General features: G+C 53.3%; 1 protein-coding gene across 2 annotated transcripts; it reads left to right on the forward strand.

Moving 5' to 3' along the window:
- The first annotated feature begins 523 nt into the window (after positions 1 to 523).
- ARHGEF15 (Rho guanine nucleotide exchange factor 15) lies at positions 524 to 12,796 on the forward strand. Of its 2 annotated transcripts, none has more exons than XM_020869126.2 (16): positions 524 to 635; positions 2,732 to 3,390; positions 3,759 to 4,091; positions 4,315 to 4,369; positions 5,420 to 5,478; positions 5,562 to 5,773; positions 5,880 to 6,040; positions 6,214 to 6,366; positions 6,495 to 6,624; positions 8,382 to 8,456; positions 8,556 to 8,648; positions 8,729 to 8,889; positions 8,986 to 9,138; positions 9,473 to 9,555; positions 9,666 to 9,770; positions 10,668 to 12,796. In XM_020869126.2, exons 2-16 carry the CDS (start codon positions 2,781 to 2,783, stop codon positions 10,817 to 10,819), a joined length of 2,535 nt encoding a protein of 844 aa, XP_020724785.1. In that variant the 5' UTR covers positions 524 to 635; positions 2,732 to 2,780; the 3' UTR covers positions 10,820 to 12,796. The 2 variants fall into 2 exon arrangements, with proteins under 2 accessions (XP_020724785.1, XP_070335168.1); XM_070479067.1 differs by lacking the exon at positions 524 to 635 and adding an exon at positions 1,163 to 1,200.
- The last annotated feature ends 4,386 nt before the right edge of the window (positions 12,797 to 17,182 follow it).

Raw genomic sequence — 17,182 nt, forward strand, 5'->3', positions numbered from 1 at the left:
CACCTGGGTGTAGGCAAAGACCGCCAGAGTTCCTCACTGCCCCCGCTGCCTCTTCCTCCCACTCCCTGTCTTCCCAGGATGGGATGTGGCTCATTCCACCTCCTCAGCTGTTCTTATGACACACACGGAGCCCAGGGAACTCTTCAATCACAAAGCAAATTACAGGTGAGAGGGGATCTCCCCCAACCCCGCCCACCCTCCCAGGGGTACTGACTCCCAGCCAATCAACATCAAGACCTCCCAGTGGGACCTGGGGAGTCATGGGGCTGGGACCTTGAGAGACAGGGACTGAGAATGGGGAGCAGGCAGGGGGCCCAGCCAAGGGCATACCCACCTGGGGAGTACCAAGACCTCCCCACTAATTCCCGCATCTGCATGTGCCACCTTCTTCCTCCTTTACACACACAGACATACACACACACACACACACACACACACACACACACACACTCTCCCTACACAATGGCTGGGTGGGGCTGAGGAACCGGCTTCCTTTGCAGAGATCTGAATCTGGGCCCATAGTTCCCGCCCCAGAAACACAGGAACAGACACAGCAGAGACCCGGCCTCACATTCCTTGCTCCAAGGGGCAGGCAGGACAGGCTGAAAATAGAAACTGCTTCCAAAGAGATAAAGGTAAATTCAGAGAGTGCTACTTCAGAGTTAGGGTGGGGGCAACCGGGGTAGGGATGTGGTTCCGTGGTGTGAAATGACGGGCTGGCTCACACCGAGGTGACAGGCTGGATACTGAAGGGACGGGCTGTCTCGTAAGGTGTGGGAGAGATGGTCAGACACGCTGTCAAGGGACACACACACCACACCACAGCAACCCAGGGGTGTCTGGAGCCCACGCTCTACCTCCAGCCCAACCGGGGCCATGGTCACCCCATCCTGACCCCACCCCTGTCCAGCCTGGGCCCCTGCAAACTCTCTGTCCAGGCAGCAATGTGGAGCCAGGACAGAACACGCGCGTACACAACAGTCCACTCTCCATGCCTGAGGTTCATCCTTTCCACAGACTCTGTTATCCTTGGAAACCTGGCATTCGGGGTCCCTCACATCTTCCAGAGCCCCAGTGTGCGCATGTGGAGTCTGGTGTGGTTGGGGGGGGGGTGTCCGGTTGGGAGGAGGATCCGATTCCTGTTTCCTGCCCCTACTCACTCAGCCCCGGGAGGTGACCGAGAGTGGAGAGGACTTGAGGGTGAGTGCTTGGGCCGAGTACCTGGGTCCCTACGAGAGGCCTGAGTCGGGGGTGGGGGAAGGAAGTAAGGGCAGATACCTGACGGGGGCAGGGATCCCGGAGGGGGCAAGGCTGGGGAGGAGCTGGCCAGCTGGCGAGGCTACTGCCTGGGTCACCTAAGGAGCTTCCTGCTAGAACACAGGGGCCATTGAGCCGCAAGACTCACGGTCTACGGCCCCCAGCCCCCACCCTGAATCATTTCTCAGAAACCAATCTGGGGCTTAGAGGGATCTGACTCTCCTGCTGACTCCACAAGGGAATTTGGGGGCACAGGTCTTCCCACTCTGACCCTTCAGCCTGCTCAGGCTTACAGGAGGAAGCGAGCCCATGCCCCAGCATCTTGGCCCAACTGGTCCTCACCTTCATTCTGATCTGATCTCTCTCCTCACCACACTCTGGGCATCCTGGCAGGATCCAGGCTTCTACTCACCGGTCTCTCCGGGACCAGATGGGGAGCAAGGGGGCAGACAGGGATGAGGATGGGGCAGGAGAGACCATGCCCGGGGCCTCCTGGTCTCCTGGGGTCAAAGGCTCCAGGAATCTTCATGGCAGGAAAAGGAGACTAAAAATAATCCGGAAAGGGAGAGTCCGGAGAGAGGAACTGGGAAATGGGGGGCGGAGGGCCCGCAGGAGCAGGGAAGCTGTGATGCGGCCCAGGCACACACAGCACATATGCCCCACAGAGAAAGCACAGAACACGTACCCAACACCCCCATCTCACTCTCACCATACACTGTGTACCCCACTTTCCCACTTTGTACCGCATATGATAGATACACTTTTTTTCCCCCAAATATTTATTTGGGCCAGATCAAGCTCTTAAGTTGCAGCACACAAACTCTTAGCTGAGGCACACAGCATCTAATTTCCTGATCAGGTATCGAACAGGGGCCCCCTGTACTAGGAGTGTGGAGTGTTAGACACTGGATGGTCAGGGAAGTCCCAACAGATACGCTCCTGAAACACAGCATCCAACACCCGGTTCATATATTAATAGCACCAGAAGCAACGCACACATGCCATATCCACTCATGCTTAAACCACACACACAAACATTCACAACACATACTACAGACACGGAACACAATTCCTCAGGTAGACACTTAGCTGCATGCCCTATTTCCCTTGCTGATCCAGTCCTCTTGTGCTCCTCCCAACTTGGGTCTCTATCCAGGTGCCCCCACTCTGGCCTCTGTCTCCTCTGGCCTGATTGTGACAGCAGAAGTCAAAAGATGGAGCGAGATGGAGGCTGGGGGGTGCGGGGGTGGGGTTTCAGAGTTCTCAGGAAACGGAATAAGGAGGAGTGAGAGATAAAGAGAGAAGACAGTGGAAATGGGGAGGGAAGAGAGGAAGTGCCCCCACCTCTACTCCTGAGCCTAAAATCTCGGCTCATTTGCCTGCAGACATTTCTGCTCAAAGGTCTCGATCTACTCACAGGAGCGTGGGGGGTGCAAGGGGCACTAAGGGTCTCTTTCTGCCCCCACTTCCTCAGGGGATGACTCCAGCAGTGTACCCCACTCCTTGGAAGAGCTCAGAGGAAGATGTCAGCCCAGTCTCTTCCGGAAGCAACACCCCCCACCCAGAAGCCCCCTCGGATCATCCGCCCCCGCCCCCCTTCTCGGGCCCGGGCTACCCAGTCCCCAGGGCCCCACCACAACGGATCCTCTCCACAAGAATCTCCCCTTACCGCCAATGAGGCACCAACCCCCATGTGCACCCCCATGTTCTGGGAGCCCCCGGCCCCATCCCTCAAGCCCCCCGCCCTTCTGCCCCCGTCAGCTTCTAAAGCCAGCCTCGACTCCCAGACTTTCCCAGACTCGTCTTCCGACACCCCCAGCCCAGTGTCCCGGCGCTCCATCTCCCCAGAGCCTGCTCCCCGGTCTCCAGTACCCCCACCCAAACCCTCTGGGTCACCCCGCATGGCTCTGCCCCTGCTCCCCACGACCCAGGTCCCTGACCAGGATGGCTCTGCCTCGGCCCCAGGCACTGTGCGCAGACTGGCTGGCAAGTTTGAATGGGGGACTGAAGGCAGAGTCCAGGCTGCGGACACCCTGGAGCCAAGTCCCCCAGGGGGAGTGGATGTGAATGGGGAGAGAGAGACTCCCCAGGGCAACCTCGCTGGGAGCGGGTCCCAGGAGAACGGCACTCCAGGTAAGCCGGGCTGGGCTCAATCCAGCTCCTCTTTTTCGTTCTCAGGGCTTTATGATTTTTTTTGGAGGGGTGGGGATACACCCCAGGGGTGTAACCAGGGATTGAACCCACGCCTCCTGCATTGGAAATGCAGAGTCCTAACACTAAACTGCCAGGCAGTCCCTTAGATTGGGTACTTTAAGAGGCTACTTTTTAAAAAATGATTCCATACTTCGAAAATCTGGTTTTAATACTTCTGGAGCTTTGAAGAGAGCATGGAAGTGAGAGATGCCTAGCACTGACCTCCAGTTCCTGCTGCCATGCATGTTAAGGGGAGGGAGGAGGCCTGGGGAGGGGGGCTGCCCTAAGGAGGCCCCTGTCTCCCACAGGTGCTGGGCTGGCCTGCCCTCCCTGCTGCCCCTGTGTCTGCCACGTGGGCCGGCCTGGCCTGGAGCTCCGATGGGTGCCTGTGGGGGGCTATGAGGATGGTCCCAGAGTACCTTGCCGGGCCTCCCCACTGCGGGCCTCCCGCTCCCGCCCCAGCCCTTCAAGCCTCAGCCACCCCCCAGTCGTCCTCACGTCCTACCGCTCCACTGCTGAGCGCAAACTCCTGCCACCCCTCAAGCCCCCCAAACCAACCCGGGTCAGACAGGACATCACCGTCTCTGGGGAGCCCCCACAGCCTGATCTCGATCCGCCCTCTGAAGATGGAATCCAAAGAGGTACAGGGTTGGAGGGATGGACCTCAGGGCTGGGAAGGGACTGGGTGGAGGTATAGTGTTCTAAACACCAACTCACTACAAACCCCAACAAGCCCTGGGCTTCTTGTTCCTCCACCAGCTGCTGCTCCGGGGCTGACAATTGTAGTTTCTATAGTAACAGTCTTTGCTGGGCTGGGGTCGGGAGTCCTGGGCTGGTGATTCTTCACTCTGGGTTCTCTCTTAGGGGACAGTCCTGATGGTGCTCCTCAGAATGATCCTCCAGCCACCATGGAGGGCAGGTACTGAACACCTAGATATTCCTTCCTGAAAACAGACTAAAGTGTGTGTGTGTGTGTGTGCGCGCGCGCGTGCGTGCGTGCTAAGTCACTTCAGTTGTGTCTGACTACTGCAACCCAGTAGCCTGCCAGGCTCCTCTGTCCATGGGATTTTCCAGGCAAGAATACTGGAGTGGGCTGCCACGCCCTCCTTCAGGGGATCTTCCCAACCCAGGGATGGAACCTGAGACTCTTTAAGTCTCCTGCATTGGCAGGCAGTTCTTTACCACTAGTGCCACCTGGGAAGCCCAGACTAAACTTTGGGTCCACCTAAATCCCACCCCAAGCGTGGAGTGAAGAAGGGCTGCACCTCTAGGGACAAGCAGTCCCAGTTTCTAACCCCAGCTTTGTCCCTTTTCAGCTATGTGACCTCAAACATTCACTTAACCTTTCCAGGTCTCAGCCTCCTCACCTGTGAAATTGGGGTAAACATACCAAATACTTAATAAGTTGCTGGGGTCTGATACTGGTGAAGAGTCAGGCCCATACTAAGTCATTTTAGTTGCCCCACTTTGAGCCTCTATTGAAATTATTGTCCACAAATCCATGTGGCAACCGGGAACATTTCTCTTGTGTTACCTGGGCCCATCAGTTCTTTCACCACCATCATCAGAGTTAATCTGAGACCATCCATTTAATCAGCATTTACTGGAGTTTAGTCTCCTGGGTTTTCACTTTGGGTGAATGGATGTGCCGTGGTGCTGATGACCAGAACAGAATGGGGGGAGGTGTAACAGCTGGAGTTGAGTTGCCCTGAGGTACATACAGAACATTCCAGACAGTGGTCCTTCCATGAAAGCCCTGGAGATGGAGGCTAGAAGTGTACAGTGCTCAAAGATTGAGATAAGAGGAATGGACGGGTCCCAATTAGGGCCTCACATACACAGGCACATAAAACGAGCTGGGGTTTGGTTAGGGTCCCTACATACAACCTGGACATCGATTGTGTACCCCTGCACAGTATCATGTGAATAGCTGTGTTTTGAGGAACTCCATCCCTTTCTCTTTCCACAGGGAGGAAGAGGAGCTGGAGGAGCTGAAGGAGCAGAACTGGGAGCTGCCCCTGCAGGATGGTGAGGGCTGCTGGGCCCCGGGGTGCCTGCTGAGACCGGCTAGCGGGGCACGGGACTTCCCTGACGGGCCGTCTGCTCTCTAGAACCGCTGTACCAGACCTACCGCGCAGCCGTGCTGTCAGAGGAGCTGTGGGGGGTCGGTGAGGACGGGGGTCCCGCTTCCGCAAACGCCGGGGAAGCTCCCACCTTCGCCCGTCCCCCGGGCCCTCGCAACACGCTGTGGCAGGAGCTTCCGGCTGTGCGAGCCAGCGGCCTCCTGGACACCCTGAGTGCCCAGGAGCGTCGGATGCAGGAGGTGGGCGTCCCTGGGCTCGGGTGCGGGGCGCGGAGGGGAGGAGCCTGGGCCCCAGGCCGGGGCTGAGAGCTGGGCTTTCCATTGGCGCCCGGTGCATCCTCCTTAGAGCCTTTTCGAGGTGGTGACGTCGGAGGCCTCGTACCTGCGCTCCCTGCGGCTGCTGACAGACACCTTCGTGCTGAGCCAGGCGCTCCGGGACACGCTCACCCCCCGGGATCACCACACCCTCTTCTCCAACGTGCAGCGAGTCCAGGGAGTCAGTGAGCGGTCAGTGGGGTCCCCACCTTTACGCTGGGCAAGCCTGGGGTGGGGGAAAGCACGGCTTCTCAGCTCTGTCTCCAGGGCCTCCCCTCCCGGCCCGGCTCTTACCTCCAGAAGTTGGGGGAGGGGCACCCCAGGCTCTCTGCCCCGCCTCCAGTGCGTGTTGCCCACTCCCGCAGTTTTCTGGGGAAGTTACTGTCCCGGGTGCGCGCTTCCCCCCACATCCGTGACCTGTGCGACGTGGTGCACGCGCATGCCGTGGGGCCTTTCTCCGTGTACGTGGACTATGTGCGGAACCAGCAGTACCAGGAGGAGACCTACAGCCGCCTGATGTGAGTGTAGTAGCGGGAGGGTCACCCGTGCGGGAGGAAGCCGGGGTACAGGGGCAGGGTCCAGGCCGGGGCAGGTCGCGGGTGATTAGGGCCTCCAGCCAGACGCCAGCCTGTGCCTGTCTCCCTAGGGACACGAACGTGCGCTTTTCCGCGGAGCTACGGCGGCTGCAGAGCCTTCCCAAGTGCCAGCGCCTCCCGCTGCCCTCCTTCCTGCTCCTGCCCTTTCAGCGCATCACGCGGCTCCGCATGCTGCTGCAGGTACCGCCTCGCGGCCTGAGCCCTTTTAGTCCCCACCAGCCCGGATAGGGAACTCTCCCCAGGGGTCTCCTGCCCCGCCATTGCCATTTCCTGCCCCACCAGGAACACAGCAAACCCCTAAGTTAGGACTCAAAATCGGGGGGCCCTCCGTCTAGGACACCCCCCACCCCCAAGCCCTACCTGGAGTTACCCAAACGTTTCATAAAAACGATCTGGTGCAGGAGAAGAAAGGCTAGAGACCTGAGTTAAGTTAAGTTAAGACCTGGGCTTAGCTCTGCGGCTAACTGGCTGAGCCACTGTGGGCAAGCCCCCTTCTCTCTCTCCAGGTCTCAGGGTGAATGTAGTGAGTGGTCTTTGAGGTCTTCTCAAGCCATATCTTTGACTGTATGCCTTCCTAGTGGAGATGATATCATCTTTAAGAAGGCAGAAACTCCTCCTTTGAGGGGTAAAAACATCTTAAATATTCCAATGGTTGTGGTACTCCAAAAGGCCAGAGTACCTAAATAGATATACAGTATATCAATGGTATTAAAATCTCATTGTGGGGGGGCGGGGGCAGTGTCTAAATAGGCTCGTTAGAGGGGTGATACTGAAAAAAGTGGTGAGAAACACTGTTCTACTGTAGAGAAGAAAATTCTCCCTGAACCAAGTCACCCAATGTAGGGATCTCAAGGTGAGGAGTCCTCAATTATGTTTCCAGTGTCTTAATGTCTTATTCAGCTTTATATGGGAGCTGCCCTGCTGGCTCGGTGGTGAACAATCCCCCTACCAATGCAGGAGACACGGGTTTAATTCCAGGGTCAGAAAGATCCCCTAGAGGAGGAAATGGCAACCCACTCCAATATTCTTGCTGGGATAATCCCGTGGACAGAGGAGCCTAGTGGGCCACAGTCCATGGGGTTGCAAAGAGTCGGACATGACTGAGCTCACAGGCACCACTTTATATATCCCCAGTGTAGACAACAACAGAATAATTATGATCAGGAGGATGGCTCTAATCATAATAGCTAAGCAGCTCTTGAGTGTCTTTTCTAGATGTTCTAAGTGCTACACACCCCTTTAACCTGACTAATGACTGTGTGAGGATAGGAACTATTATTGATCCCACTTTTTAGATAAGGAAACTGAGGCTTAAAAAGGCTAAATAACTTGCCACAGGTCATACAGATAATATTCAATAATTGATAGAGACAAACTTCAAATCCAGGTACTCTTAACTCCATGCTATGTTGCTTCTACTAATATTTTTTTAGTCACTCAATCCTGTCCAACTCTGGGACACAGGCCCGAACACTGGAGTGGGAAGCCTTTCCCTTCTCCAGTGGATCTTCCTGACCCAGGAATCAAACCAGGGTCTCCTGCAATGCAGGCAGATTCTTTACCAACTGAGCTATCAGGAAACCCTCTAATATAATATTAGTTGTGGTTAATAATTATTAAAATAATAGCAACTGTCTTTTCAGCATTTACTATGTCTCAAAGATTATGCTAAGTACTTTATATAGATTTCCTTATTGAATTCTCACAATGCTATTGATTTGATTGGTAGGAATTATCCCCATTTTACAGATGGGGAAACTAAGAGAGGAGAGGTAATGTGAGTTGCTCAGGGTTATGCAGACAATGAGTGGCGAGGCTAGTGCCCCAGCCCTGTGAACCCTAAAATGCCAAGCCAAGTGGGGTCCTCAGAGTTGCAACCCCTCTGAATCCCAGGGCTGCAGAGCAGGGGTCCAATTACCCTTCCTCTTTGTCCCCAGAATATCCTGCGCCAGACAGAGGAGGGGTCCAGCCGCCAGGAGAATGCCCAGAAGGCCCTGGGTGCTGTCAGTAAGGTGGGAGGGGCATGCTGGGGCTGGGGGAGGTGAGGAGGTGGGAGGGAGGGATGGGTGGATGGGGTGGGAAGGGTTGGTGATTTGGCTTCCCTTACCCAGATCATTGAGCGGTGCAGCGCCGAGGTCGGACGCATGAAGCAGACAGAGGAGCTGATCCGGCTCACACAGAGGCTGCGCTTCCACAAAGTCAAGGTTAGCCCCCCACCCAGGCTCCGGGCTTCCCTTTCCCCGTGGTGCTGCGAGGTCAGAATCTCCTCCCTGCTTCCTTGCAGGCCCTGCCTCTGGTCTCCTGGTCCAGGCGCCTGGAGTTACAGGGGGAACTGACAGAGTTGGGGTGCAGGAGGGGAGGCATGCTGTTTGCCTCGCGCCCCCGCTTCACCCCCCTCTGCCTGCTGCTCTTCAGTGACCTGCTGCTCATCACTCAGCCCAAGAGGTGGGTCCCAGTGAAGGAGGGAGCCCAGGCAGGGGTGGGGAGGAGGAGTCCAGCTGGACCACTGCCCTCCCTCTGAACCTCCTCTTCCCTGGGCAGTGGGCAGCGGCTACAGGTTCTGGACTATGCCCATCGCTCCCTGGTCCAGGCCCAGCAGGTGCCAGACCCATCTGGCCCCCCTACGTTCCGCCTCTCTCTTCTCAGCAACCACCAGGGCCGCCCCACACACCGGCTACTCCAAGCTTCATCGCTGTGAGTTGTGTCTCCTTCAGAAAACACCCTGGGCAGGGTGTGTATGTGTGTGTGTGTGTGTGTGTGTGTTTCCCTGGTGGCCCAGTGGTTTAAACTCCATGCTTCCACTGCAGGGGGCACAGGTTCAATCTCTGGTCAGGGAACTAAGATCCAGCAGGTGCCGCTGAAAAAGAAGACACTCTGGACTCCTGACCCTTACCTGAAGGCTCCTGACCCTTACCTGATCTCTAAGAGTCCACCACCCTCCCCTCAAAGTCTTTCCTCCGAAGCCCCTGCCTAACCCCCAGCAAGATCTCCTGGGCCAAAGGTGACCCCTTCCCTATGTTCCCACCAGATCAGACATGCAGCGCTGGCTGGGCGCCTTCCCTACCCCAGGCCCCCTTCCCTGCTCTGCAGACACCATCTATGAGGACTGTGGTGAGTGTCCCCAAGAGGGGAGGAGGGAAGGAGAAGGGAATCTTCAAGGAATATGGGGGGGAAGCTAAAAAGAGCCTGGATCCCACTGTGATGTCACCCACCCCAACCAGAGTGTTCCCAGGAACTCTGTTCGGAGCCTTCCACACCCACCAAGACAGAGGGACGAAATGTGGAGTCCAGGGCACCCCCCAAGCACCTACACAAGAACCCTGAAGGTGAGAGATTCTTTGATTCATTCAATAAATATTTATTCAGCATTTATGAGATACCACTCACTGTTCTCAGTACCGTGTACCAGACATGCAGATATCCTTGCCCTGCTAGGCTGTACTTTCAAGTAGAGGTAAAACAATAAGGAACAAACAAGATGAATAAGGTGATAAGTGCTATAGAAAATCAAAGGTGAAGCAGAGTCAAGGTTAGGAGTCTCCCTGTTGGGTAGGGTTACACGTTTAAACAGGGAGGTCAAAGGACTTCCCTTCCCTTAACCGGTGGTTAAGATGCCACACTCCTAATGCTGGGGGCCTGGGTTCGATCCCTAGTCAGGGAACTAGATCCCATATGCTGGAACTAAGAGTTCTCAAGCTGCAACTAAGACTCCCTGCAGCCAAATAAATAAACAAACAAACAATAAATAGAGAGGGTGAAGCAGATCTCACAGGCTCCCTGTGAACAGTGACTTGGTAGAAGAATTTAGGCACGTGGTGTCTGGTTCAAGAGTGTCCCAGAGGGAGGCAGGAGTCAGGCCAGTGTGTTTGAGGAGCGTTAAGAAAGCCAGTGTGACAAGAGGGAGTGAGGAAAGGAGAGAGAAGCAGATGAGGTCATAAGGGTGACTGGGATCAGGTCATGAGGGTCCTCATAGGTTCCTGTAAAAACTCTGGCTCTCACCCTGAGTGAGATGAGCAGTCAGTGAAGAGCTTTATGGGAGGGACCCCACCTCTCTTTGATGCTGCTGTCACATCCACCTCTAATGGCCTTTTTACCAATGCTCCAAGGCTTTTCCACTGATTCCCATGCTTGCCATGACCCTTAGGCATTAGACCCCACTGGGCCTCCCCCCCCCACCTGCCCTCTAAGTGGCCCCACTTAGGCCCCTGTGTCTTCTTTTTCAGGCTGGCTGAAGGGGCTTCCTGGAGCCTTCCCTGCCCAGTTGGTGTGTGAAGTCACAGGGGAACATGAAAGGAGGAAGCACCTTCGTCAGCACCAGAGACTCCTGGAGGCTGTTGGGCCGTCTTCAGGCTCCCCCGATGCCCCCCCACCCTAATGCATGATGGTGGTGGGGGGGAGCAGCACAAGTTAGGACAGCTGGCAGCCTGGCACAGAGAGGATGAAGCCCATCCATGCACTGGATTCGCTGTCAGTGGAAACGCTACCTCAGTGGCAACCAATAGGGACTGAGCTTCAGGACTGGGCAGCCAATGAAAACAGGGCCGTCTGAGCCCACGCAGGAGGGAGAATGAAGATGGCTTGAGTGGGTTGCCAGTGGAGGCAGAGGCTCAGTGCAGAGCGGACATTTGGTGCTGAGCCTCTGGCCAGTGAGTATCCCTGCTATGCTCACAGCCAAAGAAGAGGATTCTAGGTCAATGCAGTTAAAAGAAGGCTGCATTTGAGATAAAGTCCTAGGATCAAATAGCCAATAGCAGAAATATGTCTTGATGGTGATCTGGGCCCAAGAGACCAGTAGGAACCCTGCTTGGTGCTAAAGCAATCACTGTCTTGTCTTCTGAGTCTGCGAAGTATTAGATTCCATTCCTGGGGTGCCTCCTGTATCCTCTTAAGCCACTTCCTCTCTTCTAGAAGAATCCAGAGTATGTCTCAGAGAATCTGTGTGTGTGCATATGTCTGTATATGTATCAAGGAGGGTGATTTTTCTAACATGGTGTGTGGTTTTGCCTCCTTGCCAGATGACTGAGTGCTCTATTTCTTCCCTCACCCCTCACTTTTTCCATTAGTCTCCTCAAAAAGACACTAGGTCTGAGCTCCAGAGGCAAATGTGCTGGGTGTGGGTTGGCAGCCAGAGGCCAGAGCTGGGGATGAGAGAGGCCTGGGTTCTGGGTCTCTTGAAGGCCGGAGACACCAAGCAGCCTTGCTGAGGCGTCTGAAGGACTGAAGATGGCCAGTAACTGGGGTCTGAGGCCTCCTGAAGCTTGTAGGCCCTTCTCCTTGCCAAAGCTTGGCCTCCATAATCCCTACCTGCAGATCGTCCAGCCTGAACCATAACCAGCCATCCAGCCTTAGCCTCGAGCTTCAGGCTGACTCTGGGCCCCAGGTTTGGGTGAGCCTCAGCTGTGGCTCTCAGGCCAACTGAGCCTCTAGGGCTTTCTTGCCTTCATCATGATCCTTTCACAGAAACACTGGGCCAAGCAGTGGGAGAGAACAGAGAGCCAGCGTTTCTGCCTAACCCCACCCAGAGCATCTGCTTACAGATGAGAAACTGGCATGATGCCAGAGGAGGTGAGGGACAGAGACAGCAGAGCAGACAATTGTGGGCGAGTGGCATCACGCCTTTCCTTCAGCTCATGCATGGCAACTTGCCTGGGACAGAAACTGCCATGCCCTTCACAAGGGAGTGCAAGGACTCTGAGGGATTCAGAGGGAGAAAGGTACTGGCATTTGGCTTGTCCATGACTTTGGAGATTGACCCAGCACAGTGCCTGGCATATGAGATGCCATGCCATGCTTAGTCACTTAGTTGTGTCCGACTTTTTGCAACTCACTGTAGCCTGCCAGGCTCCTCTCTCCATGGGATTTTCCAGGCAAGAATACTGGAGTGGGTTGTCATTTTCTTCTCCAGGGGATCTTCCAAACCCAGGGGTCAAACCTGCATCTCCTATGTCTCCTGCATTGCAGATGGATTCTTTACCCGCTGAGTCATCACCATCAATAAATGTTGGTGGAGCTCTGTTGAGGCTTTTCGGGGGACCACGTTTTTAAAGGAGGAGTGGTTTCTAAATGTGACTCTATTCGGGGAGCGGAGCTGGTTGAAAAGGTATCTTCTGAGAGCAGGGGTCAGCTCTGCTGGGACCTGGGGCTTGGAGAGCAGGTGCAAGGCCTGAATGTGCTGATGCTCATAGCTTCCGAGGGATCTTGGGCAGTATGGTGGCAGGAGGGTTTCAGGTGCTGGAGCAGGGAGCTGCAGGTTGGGAAAAGGACAGGTAGAGCCAAATATAGCTGGGACTTGGGCAAGTGAAGAACACAAAGGGCGATCAGTCAGCAATAAATGTCCTTATTGAGCAGCCAAGCATCTCTGTGTTTAATTCATTTCTACATCTGTTCATTGAGTGCCTTCTATGTACTAGACACTCTTCTAGGATCTGAGGATACAGAGATGAAAAAGACAAGGACCTTGCCCTTAAGGAGCTTACATTCTGGGGAAGTTGCTAAGTAAACAAGTTAATAACTAAGATCAGATCAGATAGAAGTGATTACTTTGAAGAAAATGCAAAAAAGGCTATGATACAGAGTAGTGTGAGTGTGTGTGTGTGTGTGTGTGTGTGTGTGTGTGTGTGTGGCTTTGGGGAAGAGCCTGGAGGAGAAGACGTTAAGCTGAGACCCAAATAACAAGAAGGAAGCATCTGGGAAGATCTGAGCAAAGAACACTCTAGGGGTGGCAACAAAGGGACTGAAGTCCAGGAAGAGAAGGCAGTGGTCATGGGCAGGGAACTGGCCTACATGCTCACAAGTTTCCTGGGGGCTGGTGGGGTGTCACTCCACAGAAACTCCCCTCTTCCTCTGATATACTCAGAGACACACAGACACATCCAGAGGCAAAGCTGCACATGTATCCCACGTATATGTTCCCTCCCAAATCCTCAGTCCCTTCCCGAGTCCTGCCACTTAAGGAAACCTCCAGGCCCCAAGCTAGAGGTTCTGATATTGGGACAATGGAAAGATGGAGACCAGTTAAGAGTTGTTTGGGGAATTGCATTATGGCTAAGATTCGGAACTCCCGATGCAAGGGGCTTTAGGTTCGATCTCTGATCAGGGAACTAGACCTTACATGCCACGACTAGAGATCCCAGTGTGCGTATGCTCAGTCACTCCGTCGTGTCTGACTCTTTGCAACCCTTTGGACTTTAGCCTGCTAGGCTCCTCTGTCCATGGGATTTTTTAAACAAGAATACTGGAGTGGGTTACTGTTTCCTCCTCCAAATGCCATAACTAAGACCTGGCACAGCCAAATAAATAAATTGGGGGACATGAAGTCTTGAAAATATAACCACATGTTCCAAAGAGACTGAAAAGACAGGAGGTGAGGGGACTGTCCTGTTCCTGTTATCTCAGAGGTCCCTTTCCATCTTGGGGTGACCTGAGTGTGTGTGTGTGTATATGCACAATCCTGGAGAGGTCTGCATTTTGCATGTCTGTTGGAGAAGACCAAGGAACAGAAAGCACAGTGATACAGCAAAGAAGCAGATGTGAGAGAATGAGGACTTCATGGGAGGAGGAATGGGGCCCAGGCAACAAAGACAGAGGAGATGGAATAGTGAAGTGGGTAGAGGTGGTCCAGGTGGTAGTAAGTGACTTGGCTCTCATCCATTCTCTCCCTCCCTCTCCTGAGCACCTTCTGCCAGACGTCCATCTCTCTGCCTTAGCTACGTATATCATTCTCCTGGTGCCCATCACCCTCTCTGTTCTGTGTTGTTCCCCCACCCCCAACTTTTTGCTCCTCTGGATTGCCTTCTGTGGTTTCCTGTAAGAAGGCTCAGTGCTGCCCTGACTGGCATTCCAGGCATGGTGGTGGGGGGTCATAGCTACAAACGCCCAGATGGTAGAGAGGCTTACTGCCTGGCTAGGGGCATCCTGGAGCTGCCATTACCCCATTCCTTCATATTCTATCCTCTGGGGAGATGGAAGAAACAAACATTTTCACAGGCTTAGGAAAAGCCTTCCTACTCGTTGGAAGGACTGATGCTGAAGCTGAAACTCCAGCATTTTGGTCATCTGATGTGAACAGCTGACTCATGGGAAAGTCCCTGATTCTGGAAAAGATTGAGGGCAGAGGAGAAGAGGGAGTCAGAAAATGAGATGGTTGGATGGCATCACCAAAGCAACTGACATGAACTTGGGCAAACTTCGGGAGATGGTGAGGGACAGAGACGCCTGGCATGCTGCAGTCCATGGGGTTGCAAAGAGTCTGACATGACTGAGTGAGCAAACAATAAGGATAAGTGCACGCGTGTCTCAGACCTGGACGAAGTGACTCGGGGGACAGATTGGGGAAGCTGGGCCTCTGTTGGGGGTAGTCACTGTGTGTTCTCTCTACTCACAGCTCTTCTGTGGCACCCATATTTGGGGAGTCAATGAGAATACAGGTAGGATTGGGCACTGACCTCCCTCTGCGCTGGCCCTTCTATGGGCTCTGGGTCAACATCGTTGTGGCCACTGTTTCATTATTGCAGGAGAGGTGGGCTACAATCATGACCTTGAGAAGCAAGTGGGTGAGAGGAGCCCGCTTTTCCCCACAGCCATTCCACAGGCTGAGCTGAGGTTCTAGTAGTCACAGGTTCCAGTAGTCACCAGGGACACTTGGTGAAGGCAACATGTTGTATATTGGACGACGCCTGATAAAATCCTTTAAAAATGTGCTGAGTCTATGAGGTTGATGGGGTGCTATGTTTTTAAATTTTGTTTATTTATTTATGGCTGTGCTGGGTCTTTGCTGCTATGTGGGCTTTTCTCTAAGTATGGAGAGCTGAAGCTACTCTCTAGGGTGTGTGGGCTCAGTAGCTGTGGTGCGTGGGCTTAGTTGCTCCATGGCATGTGGGGTCTTCATGGATCTTCCTGGATCAGGGATAGAACCTGTGCCTCCTGCATGGGTGGCAGATTCTGTACCCTGAGCCACCAGGGAAGCCCGATGGGGTGCTATTTTTTTTGTTTTTTTTTTTTAGTTCTACCACTTTATTGCTACCAACCCATCTTCCTCCACCCTCGTGCACACATGCTCAGTCATGTAATCCCATGGACTTTAGACCGCCAGACTCCTCTGTCCATGGACTTTTCCAGGCAAGAATACTGGAGTGGGTTGCCATTTCCTTCTCCAAGGTAATATTTTTAAAATGTAATTCTTTTCACTTGAAAAAAAAAATTAAGGTGTAATTCCCATGCAGCAAAATCCACCATCTTTCCTGGTAGCTCAGCTGGTAAAGAATCCGCCTGCAGGGCAGGAGACCCTGGTTCAATTCCTGGGTCAGGAAAATTCCCTGGAGAAGGGATAGGCTATCCATTCCAGTATTCTTGGGCTTCCATGGTGGCTCAGGCAGTAAAGAATCCACCTGCAATGAGGGCAACATGGGTTCAATCCCTAGGTTGGGAAGATCCTCTGGAGGAGGGCATGGCAACCCACTCCCCTGTTCTTGCCTGGAGAATCCCCATGGATAGAGGAATCTGATGGGCTATACAGTCCATGGGGTTACAGAGTCTTGGACATGACTAAGCACACATATAGTCATGTAATCAGCACTACAATCAAGATACAAGAGTTCCATTGCTCCCTTAAGTTCACTTGTGCCCCTTTGTGCTGAACCCCTTATCCCACCCCAGCCTCTGGCAACCTCTTGTTTGTTTTCTATCCCTACAGTTTTGTCTTTTCTATAATGTCGTATAGATAGACTTATACAATAGGTAGCCTTTCAAGTGTGGCTTCTCTCATTTAGCATAATGCTTTTTGTCCACATTGTTATGTCAACACTTTTCTTTTTATTGTCGAATAAGAGTCCATTGCATGGATGCACAGCAATTGTTTATTCATTCCCTATGCTTGGGTTGTTTCCAGTTTGGTGGTTTTTTTTTTTTTTTTTTTGGCCATGTAGTCTTGTGGGATCTTATTAATATTTCTGGGAACAGGGATTGAACCCACATCCCCAGCGTTGGAAGCATGGAGTCTTAACCACCAGGGAAGTTCCTGTTTCCACTTTTAAATGATTACAAATAAAGTCACTGTTAAGTATTCTTGCATAGGCCTTGTGTTTGTTTTGTTTTTTTGTTTGTGGACATGACTGAGCAACTGAACTGACTGACTGGCTGACACCATGCAGCTTGAGGGATCTCAGTTCCTTGAGGGACTTGAACCTAGGCCACAACAATGAGAGTGCCGAATCCTAACCACTAGACCACCAGAGAACTCCTTCTCATATAGGTTTTTGGATGAATGTAGATTTCATTTCACTTGGGTGCACACCTAGGGGTGGGATTACTAGGTCATATCTCTGCCAACAAAGGTCCATTATACTCAAGGCTATGGTCTTCCCAGTGGTCACATATGACTGTGAGAACTGGACCATAAAGAAGGCAGAATGCCAAAGAATTGAATACTTTGAACTGAGGTGCTGGAGAAGACTCCTGAAAGTCCCTTGGACAGCAAGGAGATCAACCTGGAATACTCACTGGAAGGACTAATGCTGAAGCTGAAGCTCTAGTATTTTAGTTATCTGAATCAAAAGGACAACTCATTGGAAAAGTCCCTGATGCTGGGAAAGATCGAGGGCAGAAGGAGAAGAGGGCATCAGAGGATGAGATGACTGGATGGCATCACCAATGCAATAAGCATGAACTTGGGCAAGCTCCAGGAGATGGAGAGGGACAGGGAGGCCTGTCTCTGGGAGTCCATGGGATCGCAAAGAGTCGG

This window comes from Odocoileus virginianus, chromosome 17, assembly GCF_023699985.2.
Source record: "Odocoileus virginianus isolate 20LAN1187 ecotype Illinois chromosome 17, Ovbor_1.2, whole genome shotgun sequence".
NCBI classification, from domain to species: domain Eukaryota; kingdom Metazoa; phylum Chordata; class Mammalia; order Artiodactyla; family Cervidae; genus Odocoileus; species Odocoileus virginianus.